This window comes from Syngnathus leptorhynchus, chromosome 10 (assembly GCF_054491065.1).
Source record: "Syngnathus leptorhynchus isolate UIUO chromosome 10, UIUO_Slep, whole genome shotgun sequence".
NCBI lineage: Eukaryota > Metazoa > Chordata > Actinopteri > Syngnathiformes > Syngnathidae > Syngnathus > Syngnathus leptorhynchus.
Genome location: NC_141204.1, coordinates 453,559 through 476,627, shown reverse-complemented (window position 1 = coordinate 476,627; position 23,069 = coordinate 453,559). Strand labels below are relative to the sequence as shown.

The window sequence follows — 23,069 nt, the reverse complement described above, 5'->3', positions numbered from 1 at the left end:
ATTAGGATGGGATGCGCCTTATTTATTGAAATTTTTCTTTTCTCTCCAATCCACAAAAAAAGAATCGCACACAAAGTGCCAAGGCTTAGCAAAATGTCACAAATCCTACAGTGGAGGGATTGCAGCAATTAGGTTCAAATTGAAAACTGGGATTTGAATGGGTATTCACGACGATTGGCCACGAAGTTCTCCGCACAGCTCCTGCAGCTGTGTAACCAGATCCTCCAGAAGAGCGACATCGTCTCGTAGCTCGGCGCAGATCTCACCCGAAGCCGCATCGGTGTGCATTTGCTGGAAGACAACATTGGATGAAACGCGAAGACTCCGTGGACATTTTAAGTGAAACAAACTATCGGCTTTCTATCCCTCATCTTGGTTGAATCCTACTAAATTTATGTTGAAGTGCTGCCCCCTTGAGTGAAAATGCAAACGTCAGTGTTGGCTTTGTGCAAGCACGTGTGTACCTCGGCTTTGCTAGCCAAGCCCTTCAGGCTGAGGCGTGTCGAAGAGAGCATTGGAAGAGCTTCCGCACGATTCCTTTTCTTCTCACTGCAAGCGATGCTTACTAGAAAAACAAGAGAGACGTTAGCATTGATCTGCCCGCAAGTTGAGCGAGACTCACCTTCAGCCACATTGACGGCTCTTTTGATCACTTCCTTAAAAAGATGGGGCTCCTTTTCCCAGCCGCCGGCTTGAAGCTCACAGCGATGGGCCTTGGCCAAAAACTGCAGTGCCTAAAAGGCCCAAATGATCATTGATTCTCTTGAAAGAAGCAAGGGGCAGATGGATACCTTTTGAAGAAACGTGAGACCTTTTCATTTTCTTCTGCACTGCAGCTGCGGCCACCCCCATACAACACAGCATACTGCTGCCATATTTCGGGATCGTTGCTGTGGCGGGCGCTGATCCGACCCAGAAGTTCCTTTAGTTTGGAGCGCAAAGACGCCGCCTGCTCACCCCGGCTGTCGGACAACTTTTCAACCACGGCCCGAACTAGGATCTTAACAATCTGCAACAGAGCAAACGGAGGAGGCGTAAATGGGAGTATCAGCCGCGTCTTCTGATACATCTTGTGCCGCGTGAGAAAGTGGAAGCAAACTCGATCGACTTTGGGCGGTCAAGAAAAAACCTGGATGTCCTTGTATTTGTCTCTTAGATCCATCAGACGATGGTAGGCCTGGATGGCTTCGGCGAAGGCACCGACGTCGACGCTGACGACAATGAAATTTTCCCAAATCTGCCAGTGTTCGTAGTTGCATTTAAGGGCTTCTTGGAGGGTACAAAAGGCTCGGTTTCTGGGGGGGGGGGGGGGGGAGAAACAATTTGACAACAACCTGTTGCAATATTTATTGTTGTTGGAAAAAAGTACCTACAATATTATTATTTTGCTGTAAGTGATGACGCTTTTTCAAATTACAACCATTCGAAAGGAAATCATAACCAAATACTGTGATTTTTTTGGGGGGGGGTCAGCAGAAAAAGCACGTCACTTACTTATTTCCGAGGCGAATGTATGCTGTCGAGAGGTTGTTCCATGCTTCTGCATTCTAAAGGCACAGTAGAAAAGAGCAGACATACGAGTGTTGTCATTTTCAATTGGAGCTGAACCGAACCGCTTGCTGCAGAAGAGCTGAGTCCAGTGTGAATTCCTACAATTGTACACTTGTTATTCATTATTTTTACCAAGTCTAGACACAAAGATATGAACCATAGATTTATGGCTTTTTTTTTTTTTTCCTTCTAGACTACTGCTGTAAGGTTTATGTTGGGACTCACATCTGGCTCCAGTCCCACACATCTTTGGAAAGCCTTGGCCGCTCCCTCGTAGCCCTCCAAGGCCAAGTAGGCACAACCCAGGGAAAACCACACACCGAGCTACACACACACACACACACACACACACAAACGTGGACACACTGTACGCATTCACTTAGAGTTTAAGATTTGGAGTTGCATCGGCTCGTCGGGCCAACGGCAACAACTTTGAGTACCTGCAGGGAGTTGATTTTGAGTGACTGTTCGAAGCAGTCCACGCACTGCTGGAACTCCTTGTTGCGGAGATGGAGCAAGGCTTTGGAGCGCATGGCTCTGGCGCTGCCACGTCCCGATAGCTCCCAAGCCCGCTCGTAGTACCGATGCTCTCTTAAGATGTCCCCTAGCAGGCAGTACAGACTCGGCGTCTCCTTTTTCTCCAACTCCCGTCGGACAATCTCCTCGGCCTGAGCGCAGGGGAAAAAGGGTGGAAGCAAACTCCGCTGCGACCGAGCGAGCGAGCGAGACCGCTTAAGGAGGCGCGCTGGGAAGCGCTGCGCTTCACTGGCCAGAATTGGGCTCATGTGCCAACCGGAGATGTTTGAGGGAGGGCTTTACCTTCTCCGGACGGCAAAAGCTGCATTTAACAACAGCACTCATTTGGCTGTCCAATTTAAAGGCCAGCACTCCAGGGATCAAGCTTAGGATGTACGTACGTACGTACGTATGAGCTGTTTGTTTCATGCGCTTATTGCCTTGACCGCAGCCTTTTGGTGTCACGCTGGGCTAATTGCAGCCTTTTTCTGCGGCGCTTTATCGAGCCGAAACGATCGCCGCTTTTCGTCGCCGATGACAGAACAGCGAGGAAAGGAGCTTCGCCCCACACGAAGCTGCTCGGCCCAAGAAGGCACGACTGGAGAGGGAGGGAGGGAGGGAGGGAGGGAGGGAGGGAGGGAGGGAGGGAGGGGCTAAAAGGAACTCAAGGGGTAGGAGAGGAAACTTGAAGCCATTCTTCTGGAAAACCAAATTTGTATACCTTGCCGTGCTGCCCGAGTCTCTCGTAGCATATGATAACGTCTTCCCAGAGCTGGAGCTTTTCATAAATGAGTAGCGCTGAACTGACGCAGGCGAGCTCTGTCAGAAGCGTGGCCAAGTGTTTCTGGAGACAAAGCCATGCAGAAAACATGATGAAAGTCAACTGGCTCCAGCATTTCTACCTACAGTGGAATTCTGAGTCAAACGGGTCGCGTGTCCATTCAAAGTATCATTTGGCATGAACACCAAAGTATCACCTGACACCAAGGCCATTTTCAACTCAATAAAAGAAAGGGGCCTGTTTTTTTCAGAAAGAAATGCATCACATCACATCACATCAGCGGCTACAATCAAGAGCCTCGACCTACTTTCTTTTCCCCAGCTTTCTTGCTGTTATCAGTTATGATAGGACGCCTGGGTGAGCGCTCCGCCCCCAAAATGCTCTTTTTCTTCCACATATTACGGGGTCTCCCGAGCATTTGTAAAGCTTTGTGTGATGTCTGCAGGCAATCAAAATCCTCTAAATTTGGAAAAGGTAAACATTGAGCTTATCTTATCCGCTGTAAATCTTTTCAGGAGCCATTTTGTTGTCTTGGTGAAACCTCGCTATACACAGCGCTATGTCTTGAAATGGTCTCAAACGTATGAATTGACAATGCCACTCAATCTGGAATGAAGATCATCTTGTCTTCTGCACGTTCCACAGTGTTGTCAGAGAAAACCAATCACACTCTGTTACCTGGACAACCCATCTGGTCGGAGCACGGCAGCAGTAAAATATCTTCAGACGTTCAATCACGGGACAGTTCTTGTCTTCAAAATGCTCTACTATTGCCTGAAAGTGAAAAAAACAACAACCAACAACAAGAAGACTTTTACCAGACGATGACAACAAATCATACTATGGTGACTAGGTCAGGGCACTGCCAAAATCCGATTCCCCAAATGCCACCTCTTGGCAAATGCGCTGTCAATGGAGTCACGATGAAGTGAAGTTTGTAGCTTACCTGAGTTTGCATCATGGCTCTCTCAATACGTCGGGAACTCCCCTTTTCCAGTTTGGTCCGGAGGCAAAGTGCAGTCACCTCCACAGCCCAGAACTTGGGCTGAGACAGCAAAAACTGTGGACAAACAAGTACATTTCAACCATGATTAGGATTACATCTGGGTAATGGCCGTCGCTGGAGCTTGGCAAAGAGGAATCAACAATTACAATCATTTTTGCACAGCTTACTGGAGAATCAAGGTCGAAACGGTCGGTCGGGTCGGCACTTTCTTAAACGGTTCACGATGTTAGCTTGGATCACACGCACTTTTGGCCGTGGGCTAAAAATGCGAGTGATGCAGAATTTGGAGCATTATCACCCTGCAATAAGTCTGTCCTTTCAAACATTTGGAAGAAACAACATTCATCAAGATTTACGAGGACAATTTTCTTCTGTCGTACGACAATGTTGGAAAGCATTTTGGACATTCCGCTTGTGGAATCAAATCGACACAAACATAAAAGCTTTTGAGTCAACAATGAATCCGGTGTGCATCTCGTACATCTTTTGAAGAGGGCTCGGCTATTGCGGCAGCGGAATAAAGCGCCTCGCGCCAGGAACGAGGGCTAAAGCCATACAGTCCGACCGTTTGGGCCTTTTCACAGCATTTGAAAGTGCTGGCTTTCGCCCATCTAGGCGATCCACGAAAGACTCAGAGCTCAGTCGTCGGTGAAGACGGCCAGACACGTGACAACCATCTAACCAGCCTGCAGATTGCCGGATCTACGTGTAGACTGGGAAGATGCCTGCTCACAGAGCCGGCCGGCGCTATTCCTGTCACACGTGACGTTACGTTACGTTAGCTTGCAACCTGATCAAGGGATGCAAGATAACAGATCCAATCCAATACGCCCCCCCCAACAACAGCCCATTTGTGCGTGCGAGCGAGCGAGCAAGAGAGAGAAACCAAATAATCAAGTCAATCAGCTCGCCTGGGACACAGATGTCACAAGTATGGTAACTAACAACAAATACAATGAAATAATTGCATTTTTTTTCCTTTGTGTCATAAGCAACGGAATGATTTGGCATCAATGGATTCCAGCTGGACCTCCGGAGACCTGCTGTTTTTCAATTTTAATTTCCTGTCCTGACAGGCGGGCAGTCTTATCAGCCCGGACAGATTCGGGATCGTCATCGGATTTCTTTGTTGAAACGTCTCCAGACGAACAATCTGTCTCCGAGGGAGATCTGTCGAATGAGAGAGTCAAGCTTGTCTTTCAACGTTTATGGCTTCCACTTGAGTTTGCAGTGATGGAACTTGACTTGGGTCCCTGGTGCTCAAGTGGCAAGGATAATCACTTGAAGACATCAGGAAGGCCTCATCCCGCCAACATGACCTCACAATGACCGGAGTCGGACGACAACGGATTCATGGCTTTTGCAGCTGCTCCAAGTAATCACGGCTCTCTCTCACACAAATTACAGTGGAGTCTCCAAAGGCTAAGACGAGTTGGTAAGCTATTTGTTCTGCTTTAAAACACGTTTTTCTCATAGGGAAATATAGCGGCAGCAGAAAGAAAACAAATCTGGGTCTTGCCATTTTGTGATGTCATCCATAACTCTGTCTAGTCTCTGTCACTTTTGGCAAGAAGAAAAAAAACATCACACCTTTTTCTCCTCAAATCTAGTGCTTCTTTTGGAATAACAGAGTCCATTTTTTGGATGGCGGCTGAACTGAATTCTTCAGCATGATGAACAATCCAATTCAATGTATTTTGCCTTCAACATTGGATTCATTTCCAAATACAGCTGTATTCAACGCTCCTACTGTCTGTAGCCTACATGAAATATTTCTATTGCGCTAAACCAAATGAACTTGCCATGTTGCTACAAGGATGGTTTTGAGACTCGATAGAGCTCAGTCTCGGAGCGCCGGTCCGTCCGCTTCGAGTGAAAAGAAAAGTTGGATGGAAGTCACCGGCAACACTGTGTGTTAGGGCAAGAAAATCTTCAAATGCCAGGGAGAGCAATTTAGCAAAGCAGCTGTATAAACATGTGGACTTTTTCCAAGTGTCATGCTCCATAGGGAATTGTTATGAAATAGGCTGCGTCAAAGGGTTACAATGAAGGAGTCGGGACCATTTTTCACAATTTGGGGATTTAACGTGCTTAAACAGAAGAGATCCAAATCTAATAAGAGCCAGGCCAGGCCAGGCCAGGCCCGCTGAGACTAAACAGAGAGCAAATTATCTGAAGACATTTTCCACACTTCCTGTCAATTGCAGATAAATGGCCAAAGTGAGCACAGTCAAAATAAAAGTCAGTGAGCCAGTCACTTTTGTCTTTGTGTATTGCCCACTCGCTGGCTGTCTTAGTGTACAACAAGATTTTTCTTGCAAAAAGAGGATCTTCTTTCAAAGAGACACAGGCAAGGCACAAATGCACGCGCCAGCAACAACCTTCCCCTTAGATGGTGACATAAAACAATGTACAGATGTTAATACGATGAAAGCTACTTACTGATGTGAAAGCCAGAAGTTCCTCTTGCGTCAGTTTGTGCACAGGATTATTCTTGTGAAAATCTGTACTGTAAAACACAATATGCACAAAAGTGCATAGCGGGGTCAAATATTGTCCAAGAGGGAAACAAAACTACAATAACAGATGAGTTCAGATTCAGGCCAAACAAAAACAGCCAGATTACAAAACAGCCCAATGTGTACGTAGCCATAAAATGACATGACAACTCTGATGCTCATTCATCGCCAAGCAATCTCACAGGCTTTTTTCTCCATTGACCTTCACTCGACTTTCTATTCAGCCTCTCCAGCACCTATTGCTTGTCTTCTGTGTGTGCGCTTTAGTATAGAAGCCTCGCTAGGAAGTTTGTTGTTGGTTTTTTTTTCCCCCCTCCGTCTTTAACTCTCAACACTCTCAGTGGCGTTTCAGGTTTTCACCTAATTGATTACTTTTCCATCGCCAAGACTGCAAAGTGCTTGGTGTTCAAAAATGAACTGTAAGCGTGGGCATCCATCCATCCAACCATCCAACCAACCAACCGGGAGCATTTTCTATGAATTCTTCATCACCACATCTAGACCAGACAGCGTTCTTTTACGGATGTATTTTTGTCACGACATATTGAATGAGTTCAAGGCACAAAAGGAAACTTCATTAACTTTGAGGAATGTCAAAATAAATGAATCATGAAGTGCACGACAACAACTCGAAAGTAGGGAAATAGCTTCTAACACACACACACACACACACACAGACTCATCGTTTCTTGTCGACTTACCAGATTCCCAGGATGAGTGCCTGCTCCTCCGCAGTGAGTTCCGGCACCTCATACCGCTCTGGCTCTGCTAAATCGATCCTGTCCAACACGGTGTCATCCCCGAGATTGCAATCCTGCAAAAATATCACTCAATGTCAGAGTGCGTTTGAAAAGGAAACGAGTTTGAATTTGAAGAGGAACTCGTGCTGTTTTGTGACTCACATTCAAAGTTGTACTCAGCTCTTTATTTTGAATGACACGAATTGAACAAAGCATACATTCCATTGAAACGAGCAGTGTGGCCACAGCGCGCCATGGTAGCATACCTTGGGCAGTAGGGCTTGTGGCGTTGGTGAGGGACTTGCGACCACGCATTCATCCTGATTCTCCTTTCTCTTCACCTCAAGGATGAGCTGAGCCAAATACTTTTGCTGGAAATAGGTACGTTTCCCCAAGGCACCTTGATTTATAACAAAGAAATATCAACAAATAAAAATCAGAAATAAAGCAAGTCATTCATGCTATTTTACATCCCATCCATGCATCGATTCATGGACAAAATCATCCACGGATTGGTTATTTTTTGAACAATCATCAGTTGCAGCCCCAGTTGGCATAAAAGAAGAAGAAAAAATATTTATAAACATCATACCGGTCGTGTTGATATCAAGCATTGAGAGCTCCTGGGCTTTCTTAATGTGTTCCTTGGCAGCCTGGTATTCAAAGTAGGTCAGACTACAATAAACACACTCCAAGTGGAACTGGATTGCCAGCTTTCTCTGCTCAGAGAACAGAGACTCACGTTTCAGCACTGTGGGGAAGGAAGAAGAAAAAGGCAACACAACCAAAAGTCACTCAGTCCATTTCTTTCCAGAGAAATCACTCAACATTCGTCCTTTTCCTCAGTTTGTCGTCACGTTTGAAAGCCGCATTTGGACAGCCTATTTTTGAGGAAGCTGGCCAAAACTCGGTCGGGCACGACTTGAACTTCCGGAAGGTCAAAATAAAATAACCTCTCCAACACTACATGGAGGTATTACATGAGAAAACGTCAACCTTTTCCCATGCTCGTGAGGGACAACTGGAAGAGCTGCTGAGAACACGCCTCCAGGATTTGTTGGTGGAGGTTGATGTAGCGTAGAGTCCACCAGGAGAGAAGCTGAAACGTTTTTCAAAATATACAAATGACAATGCTTCATACATGATTATGTTTATTATGTACACTTTATGAAATGAAATGCACTGAGGGCCAACAGACTCCTTCCATCGAGTTATTTTTGTCACACTGTCCACCACCTTTAAAAAAATAAAATAAAAATAATAATAAAGAGTCTAAAAAGAGGACAACAAAATGCAAATAAAACAAAACATATCTGACTGCCAATTGGATGAGCTTCGGGGCTTTAGTGGTAGTGTAAAGCTTTAAAAGCTGGCGCAAGCTTGGCAGACAACAGCAGTATGAATTCATTTCCTTCTGCTCCATTAGTATCTAAAGAGCACATTAACATTGAATCACGTCTGACAGAAAATCGCTGCTGCTGATGTCAGATTAGGGCGCTCAAAATTGATTTGCACTCACATTAGGAATGACTCATGGCTTGCTGAGCATGGCAAAAAGTTTCGTAAGTTACCGTATTAACGCACTAGGAGGATGTCGACGTACAATGCCACGCAAATACTTCCTCCGAGATGTCATTAGCCGTTAGCCGAGTGGACGTTCTTGTGGAGAGGATGAGCTACTATTCCCATCTCGACTATCTGCGGTGGCAGGTTGGTCAAAAACGTAGATAAGGATGCTCAGATATTATTGTAAAGCAGTGATTTTACCTGAAGTTGCTCCATCTTGGAACAGCATTTGGTGAGAATGACCCTCGCCAGCATGAGGAGGAATGGGTTGGCCACCAGGCTGTACACGGACTCACCATCCAGGAGCAGGAAAGAGTGGATCGCTTCTACCGTGGACTGAGGCTACAACACATATTGCATTGGAAAAGAGGCCATCAAGTTGACTGTGATGCTCCATTGTCCATGTCCTTCGATAACAATCGTGCTGGATGATCCCATTTATACCTGTACAAGCAAGCACAGGGACCGCAAATAGCTGAGGTGCAATTTCTACCTGAGGAGAGAGCAAGGCCGGAGGCAGAAGGTCAGAGACAGGAATGGAGAGTGGGGGACCGGTCCAGTTGCTTTGGACAAACATGTGGAGGCAAGACACTGCCACCGTCATCACCAGCACTTGTCTGCTGGAGCTGAAAAGAAAAAAGTTTCCAGGTTACTTCAGGGACGTTTCAGCTGCCATTTCACTTTATGGACAATTAAAAAATTGGGAACAAGTGACGTGCTTCGCTGCCTTCCTATTTTCTTCCTTTCTACATTGATGGAGGGTGGTGGAGGAAAGGGAAGGAAAGTGAAGCAATTATTATAAGCCAAGTGGAGGAGCAATATGTGTCACATTTACTTTATTCATGAGCTGGCCGTTTTGGAGCTAGCGTGAGTGAGGAAGAGAGATGTTAAGCTGTGCTTATTGAGAATTAATCATTCATGACTAAAGAATCCAGACACTTAATAGGAGCCAACAAACACCCTTGAGATCAGCTCAGCTACTTCCGCCTCATTAGCTCATTATCAACTGCAAGAAACATACATTTGGAAATTGATCACAAAAATTTGATTTCAGAGCTCGCAAATCGTGAAAGACTTGAAAGGGCCTCGCAAAAAGTCACAACGCTTTCTTGAACGGAAGGAAGGATACAAACAATTCTGGCCATATTTGTAAGCATGTTTAAATGTGTAAAAGGCTTTGCGGGAAAAAACAAGTTGCGTACAATTTCAAACCGTACGCTCAAATGCTTCGCCACCAAGGGCACGTGTCGTTTGGAGCGTGATACTTTACCTGCTGCTTTGATCGCCATCTGCGCTCAGGTACGAGAGGAAGCGTCTCTCTAAATAGGCTTCGATGCTCTCGCCCTCGTGACAGCTGCCATCCCCAGTAAGCAGTGCCAGCACCTGAGGGCTTCTCAAAACTGCTTCAAAGTCCCCATTCATCAAGGACTCCAACACAGAGCCCATCTCTAGAAGAAGATGAAGAAAAAAAAAAAAAAGGGGGGGGGGGGGAGGTTACATTCTAATTCAAATTCAGAACACTTGAGCTTGTCAATTCACACGAGTGCAAAGTCATTCACATTTTTTAAATCACCCCCCGAAAAATCAGCTTCTATTTTCTGGAACGTACTAAACAAGGGAACACGGTGGATGATTATTTTGGGACGTTCTCATTTGCCAGCGCACACTCATGTGCTGCTGCACCATCAAGTGGCTTTCCCCATCAATTGGTTTACGATGACCATCAATGTTAACATCTGACTGCCCGCATTGCCGTACACGCTTGGCTTGAAAAAGGATCTGCAGCTCGCGGTGCAGTTTGATTTGATTTCTCTCTGTGGATGGAATGAAAGTAGCACCATCAAAAAGCTCGGAGAGGAGGATGAGGCCAGGGAGGGGGAGAGCGTGACGAGGTAGAAAACGAAAGCCTGACAAATGGCCAAGTGTTGAATAACATTTCAGCTACTCTCCATGTCTGCTGATGAAATGGCAGCAATTATGGAAAACAAGGCCGGGGTCCTCAAATTACTCGATAATTCAGAACAATTCAGAGAGTGCAATGGGGAGCGAGCGGAATTTGCAGCTGAATGACCTGCGAGGTCCAAAATGAACAACGAAAGAAATCTCTGTAGACGCTTCAACCCACGAGCCTTCATTAAGAAGCCAAGTGTGTCTGGTCACTGGATATCCATCACTTAATAGGTAGCCTCGGTTTCATCTGTGCCCAGATCCTATTGGGGATACTTTGGAGGCTTGACCTGACTGCCCACATTTCAGCTCAAGGGGAAAAGAAATAAGAGCTTGATATTCAAACACCAGTCAACGTCAAGACAGACTCATGAGTTATTACAATCTATTTGGACATTTTTTCACTCGCCGTTCAGCTTCAATCAATTCCAGATGAGGGGGGGGGGGGGGGGGGGTGTTTGTTTGGCTTGGAATATAGCGCAGCTCTGGAAGCACGGACATTTTTCCAGACATCCATTTGACAATTATGTTAACCAGTCGCTCCGAAATATTAGTAGGAGGAAATAGAACTTGAGTATATTCTTGCAAGTTATTTCAGTGCAAGCGTTCCTTTTTTTAAAGGAGCAATTGCCACCGGTGTTACCTAGGATCTTTCTAGTCGTATGCAAAAGAAAAAGACGAGTCCAAAAATATTCCATCATAATAATTTGCCCAGGTCTGACGAAACCAAGCTCCTCCGATCATGGACGCCAGAGGATGGCGGCAAAGCAATATTGAGAGAGAATATCCATCAATTCCCCTGAAAATTGTTAACGAGTATCCAATTTTGCTTGATGGAGTGTGGTGACACCTTTGTCATGCCTGCGTTACAACTTCTTCAATCAGGAAGAAATCATGGATGAAAACAAGCTAAGCTTATTCAAAACCCAAATAGCACAGTCAGTCACACGCCTGCATGTGCATTTTTTATGGGTTGCTATCTGTTCATTAGTTAAGTACGCGTTGTTAAATCCGTGAATTATTGAGCGGAGTCAGGCACGACAAACACAAGCCCCACGAAAGTCAATCCATGATGTCTACTTTTCGTTTGTTTGCAACAGAACATTGCTTGGTTGTACTCTCGAGCGGACCTCAGACTAAATAATAGAAACAAGGCTGTCTGTCTGTCTGTCTGTGTGTGTGTGAAGGTCCCTTGCTGTTTTTGGTCTCACCTGCAAAGCCGTAGATGTCCTGCTTCCATGCTGTCTCCTCACTAGGTGTTGGAAAGCCTCTGAGGATGGCGAGCTCCACATCGAGCGACATTTTGACAGCCAGCCACAACTTCCCGATCTGCTCTCACTCGCTACGATTTAATTGCTGCAAGTCGAAACGAGGATGTTTGTTTCATCCGTCAAAACAGAGACTATGTTGATGTGCACATACCATGTGGAGCGAGAGCCGTCAGCGGGCAGCCATGACAGCTGCGCGTTGCATTGTGGGAACGTGACAACACTACAGCAGCAGACAGGCAGGCAGACAGGCTGGCAGACGGGCAGACAGGCAGGCAGCCGGGCAGACAGGCAGGCAGCCGGGCAGCCAGGCAGGCAGGCAGGCAGGCAGCCACGCAGGCAGGCAGCCACGCAGGCAGGCAGCCACGCAGCCACGCAGGCAGGCATGCAGGCAGGCAGCCACGCAGGCAGGCAGGCAACCAGGCAGGCAGGCACGCAGGCAGGCAGGCACGCAGGCAGGCAGGCAGGCAGGCAGGCAGGCACGCAGGCAGGCAGGCAGCCACGCAGGCAGGCAGGCAGCCACGCAGGCAGCCACGCAGGCAGGCATGCAGGCAGGCAGCCACGCAGGCAGGCAGCCACGCAGGCAGGCATGCAGGCATGCAGGCAGCCACGCAGGCAGGCAGGCAACCAGGCAGGCAGCCACGCAGGCAGGCAGGCACGCAGGCAGGCAGGCAGGCACGCAGACAAGCACAACACCGGACGCAACCCCCGCTACATCGCGGTTCGCGTTATTTCGGTTAAAAAAAAAAACCAATGCAATCTTAATGATGGCAGGCGTGACTGTGGACATGCAGAATAACTAACAAGATGATTAGGATGCTGTTTCTCCGAATAGCATGATTCTGTTCCAAAAGCGTTTTTTTGTGAGGAACAGACACTTGTACTTCCTCAGAACACTGGCTTCCTTTCACGCCTTGAAAATGATGCAGCTTTTTAATTTTTTTTTCCCACCATGCTGCACCCATCTGTCGTGGAAAGCACCCTTGCGTATGCATGTACTGTAGTCAGCTAGGCCGTGTCGTGGAGTGGGTCGGACATGGGTGACAGAGAGGTCACGACACGCTTCTTTCTTTCTTTCTTTCTGCCTGCCTGCCTGTCATTGACGATCAAGGCTTTCCATCTCCAGGCAGCTGTCACCGCACTCCTCGAATGACAACATCCTTCCTTTCTCAAGACAAAAAGAAAGAAAAAGATGCTACGTACTTGGAAGAGCAATCATTTTGGCTGTGTGAAAACTATGCATTCTACACTGCTTCTGCACTCAAACTCTTTTGGAATACTAAAAGCAGCAAAGAGCTGGCTTTGACATTTAACTGTGACTTAGAGGTGAGCGAACACACACACACACACACACACACAGATTCGGAATAAGAGTGGCCTTTTGCCCACATAACTGGAGCCATCTGAAGCCAGCCTAAAATCCAACCGTTAAGGCATTTGCGAGCCACATAAAAGGATCGATGCGGCAACTGTGCCACGAGTTTATACCTGTGCGACATTTTCTTCCGTCAGCAGTCGCTAATGAAGCTCAGTGTGTTAAGGACCTTAAACAATCTCTCAAACGCCTCTCGACCTTTTCTTACGGCCGTCTTTCAAATGGTTTGTTGCACAAAAATATTGACTCTACTCCCATTTTGCTATAGCAGCATTAAGTGCGGGTTATGTGGTCATTTTGGGTACAAGTTGAGATTGACCTTTCCCCTCCCCTGTGACGCACAATGCAGGAGGAATTGGTCAACTTCAGTAAGATGTCAAAGCATTGCACAAGAAAAGCGGACAACGACAAAAAAGCATACTTTCAAGCATCATTTTAATGTCCTAGCAAAAGGATTAAGCGGCTGACTGTTCTAGGGAGTGATTAAAATAGAAAGTGCATCTTTTTGTTCACTGGAGTTTCAACATAAAAAAAAAAAGTTCCAAGCAATTCTATATGTCAGATGGCGCCAAAATCATCAGTGTGTAGAAACAGCAAAAGAAAGTCAGTAAAGGTACACTGTGGACTGACTGACTGACTGACTGACTGGATGGATGGAGGGAGGGAGGGAGGGAGGGAGGATTTGGGGCTATTTTGGGTGTCACTCAAAGGCACATCACAGCTTTGGATCTCACAGGGATTGTTGGGCGTGCACGCACGCACGCACGCACGCACGCACATACAACATGCACAAGCCTTCAAATGACACGCGGTCGCTCTCATGATCCAAGATGTTCGCAAGAGGGAGAACATAACATTGAAGCTTTTATTGAAGTGGATATGATCCCAGAGATATCAAATGAAGCGACGTGTGACCAAAGGGGCTTTGCAATTCTTTTTTTTTTTTTTTTTTCCCCTTCTATAGTGCTGCTTTTCCAGAAATATTGCCCTTTAAGAAGGGCCACTATACGCTCAAGAACATCTGCTGTCACTCCAAAAGATGGGGGGGGGGGGAAATTAAAATTGAGTAAACATTCATTTCTAAAGGTAGTTTCCCTTATATAATTTTCCTCTGCCATGTATTTATAAACAAGTTTAATAACATACCAATCAGTGGTTATTTCACAACAGGGGGAGGGGGGGGGGAGCACAAAATCTTGACACACTTTTTCAAGGTAAATAAAAGTCTTTGATGACCGTTTTTATGATGGGCATAGCATAGTTCAGAGTTGGTCTCATGGCGTTGTGGTTCCTCACATCCCCACGCGTCCCACTATTAGATCTTTACATACAAATATGGACAAAGTGGCGGCTTGTGCTCCAAAGCCTCAAGTCTTTTTTTTTTTTTTTAAAGTAGCCATCTGCTCCGAGGCGCCGCCGCCGTCCTCGTCCTGACTGCCGCCGGGCTTCTCGGAATCCTGAGCGGGCAGCTCTCTGAGGATCAGGGTGGCGCTCTTCTCGGAGAAGTCGTCGCCGCCGCCGCCGTCCGCTTCCAGACCGTCGGGGCAGTGCAACTTCAGCAGTTCCTCCCGGAGCTGAGCCGTGTGTCGCTGCATCCCAAAAACACACAATGTTGCATGTAAGAAATTCATTTGGAGGCTCTTTGAAAATGATTTTCCCAGCAAAGCACAAAGGTGAGTGAGTGGTGTTTTCTATTCTGTTGTTTTTGTCATATGGTGTTTTACTGGAAGGAGCGACATATGCGCCTGATGGCGTGCGTGCGTGCATGTGGCAGCGCTGGGAATGCCTGCGCTACTTGACGGTTTCCACTTTGGTGCAGCTGGATGGATGGAGCTGAAGACGGAGAGGAGCGTCGGCGCACAACGCAGGATGTGGAATCGGAACTGTGAGTCGGCATTGAAAATTGAAGCTCTATCTCAGTCCAGTGGGATTGTTTCAAGCTGAGCTGGCCTTTCTTTCCGTTACCTTTAGCGCCGCAGCGTGATGGGACATGGTACGCCCGACCCTCTTGTCACTGCTGTACTGCTGAATGTCAGCGATCCATCCCTCGCACTGAGACATAATCTCTGTTCGCTTCAGGTAAAAATGTTTGTGGATCACCTGCAAACAAATACATGTTGTGATGAGGACTGACACAATATATGGATGGCGCTTTCAATCAACAAGGGCTCATATTTCCACATCTTACTTGAGTTCAAGCCTTTGCTACAAATATCAATCACGTCAGCCGGCACTTTGCTTCACCGCTTTTACCCTCCTACCCATCCATACCCAGCCTTCCGCTCGCTAACTTGAGCAGGGAATAGATGTGTAAGCCTTGATCTGCTGCAAAGGGGGTTTGTAGACCACTCCAATCTCCATCTGACTTTTCCGCTCTATCCATCACCGTCACCCGTTCCCATCTCACCCCCGCTGGCTGCTTACGCTATGAAGGTCAGCCACGTGCGGCGCAAATGGCCAATCGGAGCGGCTGCGAGGCAAGGTTCGTGACAAAAATTGCAACGACAAGCACATAGCCGACATTATGCGCAGACGTGGCAAACATATGGAGGTTAAAAGAGGATGTTTTCCCCGAGGCTCCCCTGTCGCAACGGCAAACAGCCGCTTGACTTTTGCTATTTGGACATGGCCGTCAATCACAGAATGAAAAGAAGCACAACCGCGCATCTACTACACGGATGCACACCCAAAGGAAACACGCGGGCGCTCGGAGATGAGCTCTGCTCTGCTCTGCACTGGCAGAGGGGAAGATCCCTGGCTGCCGGATCAACTCAGTGACCTTTGAGGTAATGCCGTCCACTCATGATTCCACAGGGCAACGCGGGGAGGAAGACTAGCCGAGGAACGGATGGATACGCGGAAGCGCTCTGTCGGATGGCTCGAGGACAGACAGACAGACAGACAGACAGGAGCGAACGGCACTGCTGTTATGACGTATTCCCACCAGCGGCTCGCCGTAGCCGACCGACTAACGCAAACTGCGGCTCCCGTACCTGGCTCATAGCAGCGGTTTGTTTATCATCAGGTTGAACTGATGAGTCCACTCTCACACCTACAACACATTTTGCACACGAAAATCCAAGTGCATACTTATTCTTTTCCTCTCTCGCATTTATATTTTAACACACAAACGATTGTCCTTAATTCCACCTGACAACCTGCTGCTGTGCAATTCACGCTTGCGCAGCATCCTCCACATCTCCCACCATAGCACTAGTTAGGCACTGGCACACAATGACTAAAAATAAAATGGCATCGTGCCATTTGAAGGTGAATAGATCATGTGATATTTGCTATGCAATGCAAATCACTCTGGTGGTATCGATGGATGGATGGATGGATGGATGGATGGATGGATGGATGGATGGATGGATGGATGGATGGAGCGCAGGCGTGACAGACAAAGTGGCGCCGGCGGCGTTCTATCTGCAAATTCCAATGTTCGAGAGGCAAGCAGCCGGCAATTTTGGGGTCTTACCTCTTTGAAGCACGGTGATGGGTTGCGCATCTGTTCCAGCATGGCCCATTTCACGGTGGCCTGACGTATGTTGCCATCGTATTCCCGTGAGCTTTGGGTGCCGCTAAGAGTCCCGCGGGAGCGCTCGTACCCTGGTTCGTTGAAGTAGGGCTCGGCCACCAGGATGAGGGACTGCACTGACACGAGCACCTACGGCACAATTCACATTTTCTCATACAGACAGAGACTTTGCTTTATTTTAGTCCTGACCAGGGTACAGAGAAAAATGCAGCAGAAAGTTTCTTAAAGTCTTTAGTATGTGCACCCTGTTGTGGTGTTGTGTGTGACAAGGCTCATTTTCATGAAAGACATTTGGATGGCCCAAAAAACATCATACGCCTGCAAGCATAAAAGCCGGGCGCCCAGGATTTTTCAGACTGCCCACATTACTGCAAATGACAAGCGTGGCCTTGGACCCGTGCCACACTAGAATTCCACGCGGTGTGCTGGAAAAGCACTCATTATGGGAAAAACGACGAGCTTCGACTGATGCCATCGCTCCCAAATGGGATGCCAGCTGATGGCGAGTTAATGTCGGCGCACTTCCTCGCCTCCCGTGCACCCGATGCTTTGATTTTTCCTGATTGATTTGTAGCATGCTCATTTCAACGCTAATCGAGGGTGACTACGAACTTTCTTGATGTGCTTTCCAACGCAGCAAAAGAGGTCAGTATTAAAATTCCATCTTATTTTCATCCCACTGGACATTGCGGTGGGTCTGATAGCCTACAATGGCACTGCGGGACGTGATGACCAATTGAGAGTTTTTGTTCAATGTGATCGTTTTGCTCTCGTTGACCATACAAAAACAAACGTGTGAACGGACGGATACAGGACTGGGACAGGAGCACTGCTAAGAAACTATAATATAATATAATAAAGTACCTGTAAAAAGCTTGAGGTCTGTGGGTTCCATTTCTCCTCTGGTCTCCCATGCCATGTGTTGAGGATACTTAAACATACCTGACAGAAACAAACAAACAAACAAAAAGAAAATCATGAGCATAAACGCTCAGTTATTAATACAGCAAGATATAAAATGAAGACATTTCCTGATCTGTATTGCTTTTAATATACACCTGAATTTGACACCAAATTGACACTTATGATGGCATTTCTTTCCATCTTCCACTCACCTTGCCGTCATTGTAGAGATTGGGGTTAAAGCGCACACTGTGTCCACCGGTTGTCTCCAGGTTCACCAAAGGAGGTGAATTGGGATAATCTTGGGGAAAATACACATCAAATTCAAAGCAGCCATTGGCATAGGGGGTGTCCGCCGGGCCTGTGATGAGAACCTGAAAATGAAACCGGCAATTCAGATAATGTCCAACCATTGGACGGCGATGCAAATTTGAGTCCGACTGCTCGATTGATTCCAGATAAAAACGGCCATATCGCATGGCTCAATATTGCCACATCTTATGCAGCCCTACTCTGAAAACAATCATGCAAAAAAAAAAATACAATCTTAAATACACGCAGGAGGGATTTGCAGGGATAGACTGACCCAAGGTCAGGCAACATTTTGCTGATGTTGCTGTGTCGACAAGTCAGAAGCCCAAGAGGCAAGTAAAAGCTATTCTGGTCATTTATTTTGTCATCTTCCAACTTTCCTCAGCTTATTGTCTATGACTTTAAAGCAGGAAAAGAGGTTTTGGCAGGAGAAGTAAGCTTCAAAAGGGTCTCTATTTGGAAAGAACTCAACAAGTGTCGAAGGCTTCACTCAGATTTGACTCGAGCCAAGAGTGCGAAAACAAAAGGCATAGTTCAATAATGTATTCCATTGGCCTCTGGTCTGGCTCTACCTTCATGATGTCCAGTCTCTCCTCATCACAACGAACAAAGACACTTGATGAGGAAGACAGAGGCAGGGAGGTGGAAAGGGTGACGGCCTCCTGGGCAAGACGGCGCGATCTGGCGGCGCTGTTTGTGTCGTTGGCATTCTTCACCTGAGACATGTAATGGTAGTTGACCTTGAACATCAACTTCCCATCCTCTGACACCATTTCAAACGTGTCTGAATGAACAGGGAGGAAATCAAGAGTGTTCAAACTTTGGCTAGCACGCACGCACGCACGCACGCACACACACACAAGATCAGCACTACCAAGAACTAATGATGCAATACATCCCAATGTTGAGCAAATTCAATGGACACTCAAAGTAATCAAAGAATTCCTGCCTGTCACGTTAGCATGTGGTTCAACTGAAAGAAAACGGTGACTGCAAACCACTCGTACATTTGAATCGGGTTCTCCGGACAGCTACCATTGTCCGTGCCCGTATTTTTTTCATAGGCACCAAAGCCTCAGCGCGCGGCCAAATGCATGTGGAGATTTCTACCCGTTTGCCCAGCCTGGAGGCTCACAGGCTCCAATTGTCAACCCGCATTTAAGTTGCAAAAAAACTACAGATAAGTTCTACACTTTGGTTTTTGTTGCCTGGTCTTGTTTGCTTTCGTGCTTGACTTGGCAAAAAAGGAAATAGACGAGAATTCTGCCTATTGAGCAAGAAAGTCAAATGAAAAAAAGTTTAGGATGACGTGAGATAGAATGGCATACGTTGGTTCACACTTGCAATGCCAATTTACAATCGGTTGCCAAGAAACACAAGACGACAATCTCACCAAACTGCAGCTTCTTCATGGCAGCAACATATTTTTCTTCAAGAGAACGCAGGATAGAAAGGGGCTTGGGTCTACTCGATACTTTTTTTGACGACTCAACCAATTTCCTCTCTGTTAAACGACAAGCGCAGACGAGAGGATTGGAGCACACGGTCTTGTGAGCGAGACCGTATTGTTACATTAGTACAAAAAGATTCTATATTCGTGTACCTTGGTTAGCTTGGCGGAGGCTCGTCGTGGCAGCATAGACTATCTCAGCTGTCCTCTGGATGTCGGGTACAAGAAGAGTCAGGCCCTCGGGCTCCGGATCGGAGCTATCTGGCTTCACCGTACCTTTGCTTTTATCTTTCTTTGACCTGGAATGCACAAATATATAATGGAGCTTTTCATCTTAGATAAGAGAATGCCATATTTATTGATGGTTATGCTCAGTTATTTGGTGACCGCTGTTGGCTTTTTCTTCCGTCCCACCCACCTGAGACGATTTGTGTACGTGTCCACGCATGTCTTCATTTTGGCCAGCAGCATTCCAACGGAGGTCTGTCCCTCCGAGTGTTCTTCATCCTCCTCTTCCTCATCCTGACCTCGGTCACCAGACAGAGGGAGCAGCAGAGGGACGAGGGACGTGCAGGTCGAGATGGCCCGGAGCAGCTCCAGTAATGCTCGATACAGGGGCACGTGGCGTGCCATATCTAGAACTACAAAACAAAAATTCCTGAATGTTTTTGGCAAAAATGGATCAATGATGGTGGCAATTTAACCAAACAAATAACACAATCAGATAAGAGTTGCTATCTTCTCATTTCCTTAGCCATGATGGCCAAGGAAAGATTCAGGTTATTCTGAATTTACTTCTCAACAACTTGAAGTCTCAATCAGGCCCTCACCTTCTTAACCATATAAAGTGTCATAAATGTTATTTTAAATGGCTTTTTTTTTTTTTAAGAACACGTACATAAATAGGGATCTAAAATACGGTACGGTATCCATCCATTCACCCTAGGCAAGCACGGCGGCTATCACCCTTTAAAGAGATGATGTGCAGAGAGAGACAGAGTCCCCCCCCCTCCTTTTTCACTGCCTCCTGCTTTGTCCTCCGCCCAGCTTCAAGCACTTTTGGTTCCAGTATCGCTTCACAGTGCCCCCTCCTCCATCTCCCTTCTGCTTTGCTCTGCTCTGTCTAACAAGCAGCAGCTGATGACGGATGGACGGACGGATGGACGGACGGCCGGCCGGACGGACGGGGGCTTCTACTCAACACAATTCTTTTTTTCCCCTTTTTGTGTTTGTGTTGTGCTTGTGTGTGCACAAGCAGCCCCCACAGCAGGGAGAGGGGCGGAGAAAAGGGTAAGCGTGAGCAATGTTGTTTGCCCCACCCACCCTCATCTTTGTTCATCGCCATGGCCATCGGGATCCATCCTCCTGCCTCTTCTGCTTGGTTATGCAATGCACGGTGTCTAACTGGTGTTGAAGAGCCACTTCTGTCATCAGCAGCGCTACCTGAAGATCTATCCATCCATCCATCCTTCCATCCATCCTTCCATCCATCCCCACAGTTAGAGAAAACGTCTGCCTCTCCACAGTGATCTCAACTATGGAATGCTTTGGGTTTTTATTCTCCTCTGGAATATCAACAAGCGGACGTGGCTACTTCAGGGACCCGTGCGGAGGCTCGGTGGCATAGAGACATCAATAGCTGACACAACAGCCAGACAGACACCGACCATGGTTCGTTCGGGTTCGGATGCATCCGGAGCCGGAGACTTGATTGACGAGCGCTAATTGCATTCTTTCCCGGAGGTATCCGAAGCAACAGAACAAGCTGGGGGTGTCAATTGACCGACACTATGAGGAAGGAGTCGGGAGAATTGTGGAGACGAGTTGACACAAAAGAGGCAAGTGCAATGGAAAGAAAGGTGGGAAGAGAGAAGCGGGCTCATCTTCATAAAGCTGCTTGTAATTAAGCAGAAGCAAAATTGCGAGGAAACACTGGACTGGGACACAAGGTGGCTTGGCTTTCCCTGGAAGTACAGTTGAGCAGAGCTGCTGACTCTCCCCCTTCACCTGCAGCAGGATTCCACGTGTAGCATGCGCTTCAATCCAAGGAATTTCACAAAGATCCAAAAAGCATGGTGAAAGACAATCCTTTGCACCAGAGCCACCTCATGGTAAGACACCCATTTGTACAAGTCATTTGTGTGATATGAGAGGTGAGCGAGTGAAAGATTGCACTAGCTCCTCATTCACATACGGGTCTATACGTAGCCTTTCATTTCAAATGATTGATTGTATTTTTTTTCTTTTCCATGTCGTGAACCAACGACGCTGAGCAGCTGGGCTATCGGATCATTTACAGCACATGGAAAATCCGTGCCAGGGGCGCTAATGGCAGCATTTAATCATGCTTCTTTTGGCAGAAGGCCTGCCATTAAATCTAACCACTGATCAGATCATTTTAGCAATTGTTGACACAGAGCCTGCAATTAGCCTTATCTCGTTGAAAATGGCGACCCCAGTTTGCGAGGCCGTATGTGGTCCAATTCATATTCATCGGTGGGACCAACCTGATTGAGTTACATGTGACAGGGACCTATCTATATTCCTTCTTTGGTTTTCTTCCAGAAAGGAGTCACCTCGAAGGGCTAGGCGACTTGCGGGATGGGATCATGGGCACCACAGTTATCACCCTTGATGATGTGCATGCACTGGAGCTGAAGGAGGAGCAAGAGGAATCCATCTTGGCCTTGTTGGGCATCATCGGCACCTTCCTCAACCTATTTGTAATTGTCTTTGTATACATCTACACCACGTTATAGTTTGACAAACCACTGCCACAAGTTGAAAGAACACTTGGGAAAAGCTGAGGAAGTTTGACATGAATCTTATCCCAAGTAAGAGGAGGGATAAGTCTGAAGACACGGCGGGAAACGTATCAAGTCAGAGTCATGAGCTTGAAAGATAGCAAAAGGCTGGGAGAGAAGGTATTATTGGAACCATGGATGGACAAGAGGTCAACCAGGACTGACGTTCCTATTCAGAACAATTTCTTCTGACTTCTGGGACAATTCATGTGGTGGCTTACCTGAAATATTGGATTTAAAAGCAAGATGACCGAGCGCGTTGAGAGGCATATTGGCAGATGCTTTGATTTTCTCAGTACCTCGCTGGGGATGGCCAAAAGTCAACCGAGCATATGACGACAAAGACTATACAAGCCAAAAGTGAAGTCATAACAGAAGGACAACTCAATATCTGGGCTATCACCGCTGTAGATTGAAAAATGCACAACTGTTTAGAGGATTATTTGGAGACCCAAGAAGCATTTTCTCCTCCTACTGTTTTCTTTCTTAAGTGGCTGGATGTGAGTCAGTGCGAGCAAATAATGGCTCTGATCCAACCTGTCGGGGGAGATCTTCACTGGAGGATAATGAGTCATAGACTCCAGTCAAGGAGGGGTAATGGCCCACCCCCTGAAATATGCCCCATGATCCAGGCCAGATCACTGACTTTTGGGAATATTTTTTTACATGTTCCCATTCCCCCAAAGGGAACATATAATGAATCTGTAGCTGAGTTTTTCTCTTTTTTTTTAATTGTGCTTGCAATATTTTTGGAGTTGCTGAGATATCCCTAACCCCCACGGCACCCCAAAGA

General features: G+C 46.8%; 2 protein-coding genes across 6 annotated transcripts in view; both read right to left on the bottom strand.

Moving 5' to 3' along the window:
- Position 1: 1 nt before the first annotated feature.
- On the bottom strand, positions 2-12,159 carry ttc27 (tetratricopeptide repeat domain 27). 2 transcript variants are annotated; one of them, XM_085922963.1, is made up of 21 exons: positions 12,049-12,159; positions 11,838-11,982; positions 9,950-10,127; positions 9,173-9,305; positions 8,881-9,021; positions 8,110-8,212; positions 7,706-7,864; positions 7,380-7,513; positions 7,075-7,187; positions 6,297-6,363; positions 3,795-3,908; positions 3,527-3,622; positions 2,789-2,911; positions 1,992-2,219; positions 1,777-1,875; positions 1,495-1,547; positions 1,130-1,295; positions 812-1,009; positions 623-734; positions 465-565; positions 2-291 (listed from the first exon to the last, which is right to left on the bottom strand). In XM_085922963.1, exons 2-21 carry the CDS (start codon positions 11,926-11,928, stop codon positions 166-168), a joined length of 2,535 nt encoding a protein of 844 aa, XP_085779089.1. In that variant the 5' UTR covers positions 11,929-11,982; positions 12,049-12,159; the 3' UTR covers positions 2-165. The 2 variants fall into 2 exon arrangements, with proteins under 2 accessions (XP_085779089.1, XP_085779090.1); XM_085922964.1 differs by lacking the exon at positions 12,049-12,159 and having other exon boundaries at positions 11,838-12,027.
- Positions 12,160-13,687: 1,528 nt separating this feature from the next.
- Positions 13,688-23,069, bottom strand: part of birc6 (baculoviral IAP repeat containing 6) — a 36,252-nt gene continuing 26,870 nt past the window's right edge. For all 4 annotated transcript variants that reach the window (XM_085922965.1, XM_085922966.1, XM_085922969.1 and 1 more), the window contains 9 exons: positions 19,891-20,113; positions 19,626-19,771; positions 19,416-19,526; positions 18,595-18,806; positions 17,923-18,084; positions 17,672-17,749; positions 16,748-16,936; positions 15,235-15,369; positions 13,688-14,858 (listed from right to left, as the gene is read on the bottom strand). In XM_085922965.1, coding sequence (XP_085779091.1) covers positions 14,637-14,858; positions 15,235-15,369; positions 16,748-16,936; positions 17,672-17,749; positions 17,923-18,084; positions 18,595-18,806; positions 19,416-19,526; positions 19,626-19,771; positions 19,891-20,113 — 1,478 coding nt within the window. In that variant the 3' untranslated portion in view covers positions 13,688-14,636. The remainder of the gene's footprint in view (positions 14,859-15,234; positions 15,370-16,747; positions 16,937-17,671; positions 17,750-17,922; positions 18,085-18,594; positions 18,807-19,415; positions 19,527-19,625; positions 19,772-19,890; positions 20,114-23,069) is intronic.

What these genes read in the sequence shown, in the direction of transcription:
- ttc27 (XM_085922963.1), bottom strand. Translation starts at nt 11,928, where the DNA reads ATGTCGCTCGATGTGGAGCTCGCCATCCTCAGAGGCTTTCCAACACCT. An exon ending in GAGCCATGATGCAAACTCAG is followed by an intron (nt 3,623 to 3,794) that starts GTAAGCTACAAA and finishes TTTCACTTTCAG; the next exon opens with GCAATAGTAGAGCATTTTGA. An exon ending in TCAAAATCAACTCCCTGCAG is followed by an intron (nt 1,876 to 1,991) that starts GTACTCAAAGTT and finishes GTGTGTGTGTAG; the next exon opens with CTCGGTGTGTGGTTTTCCCT.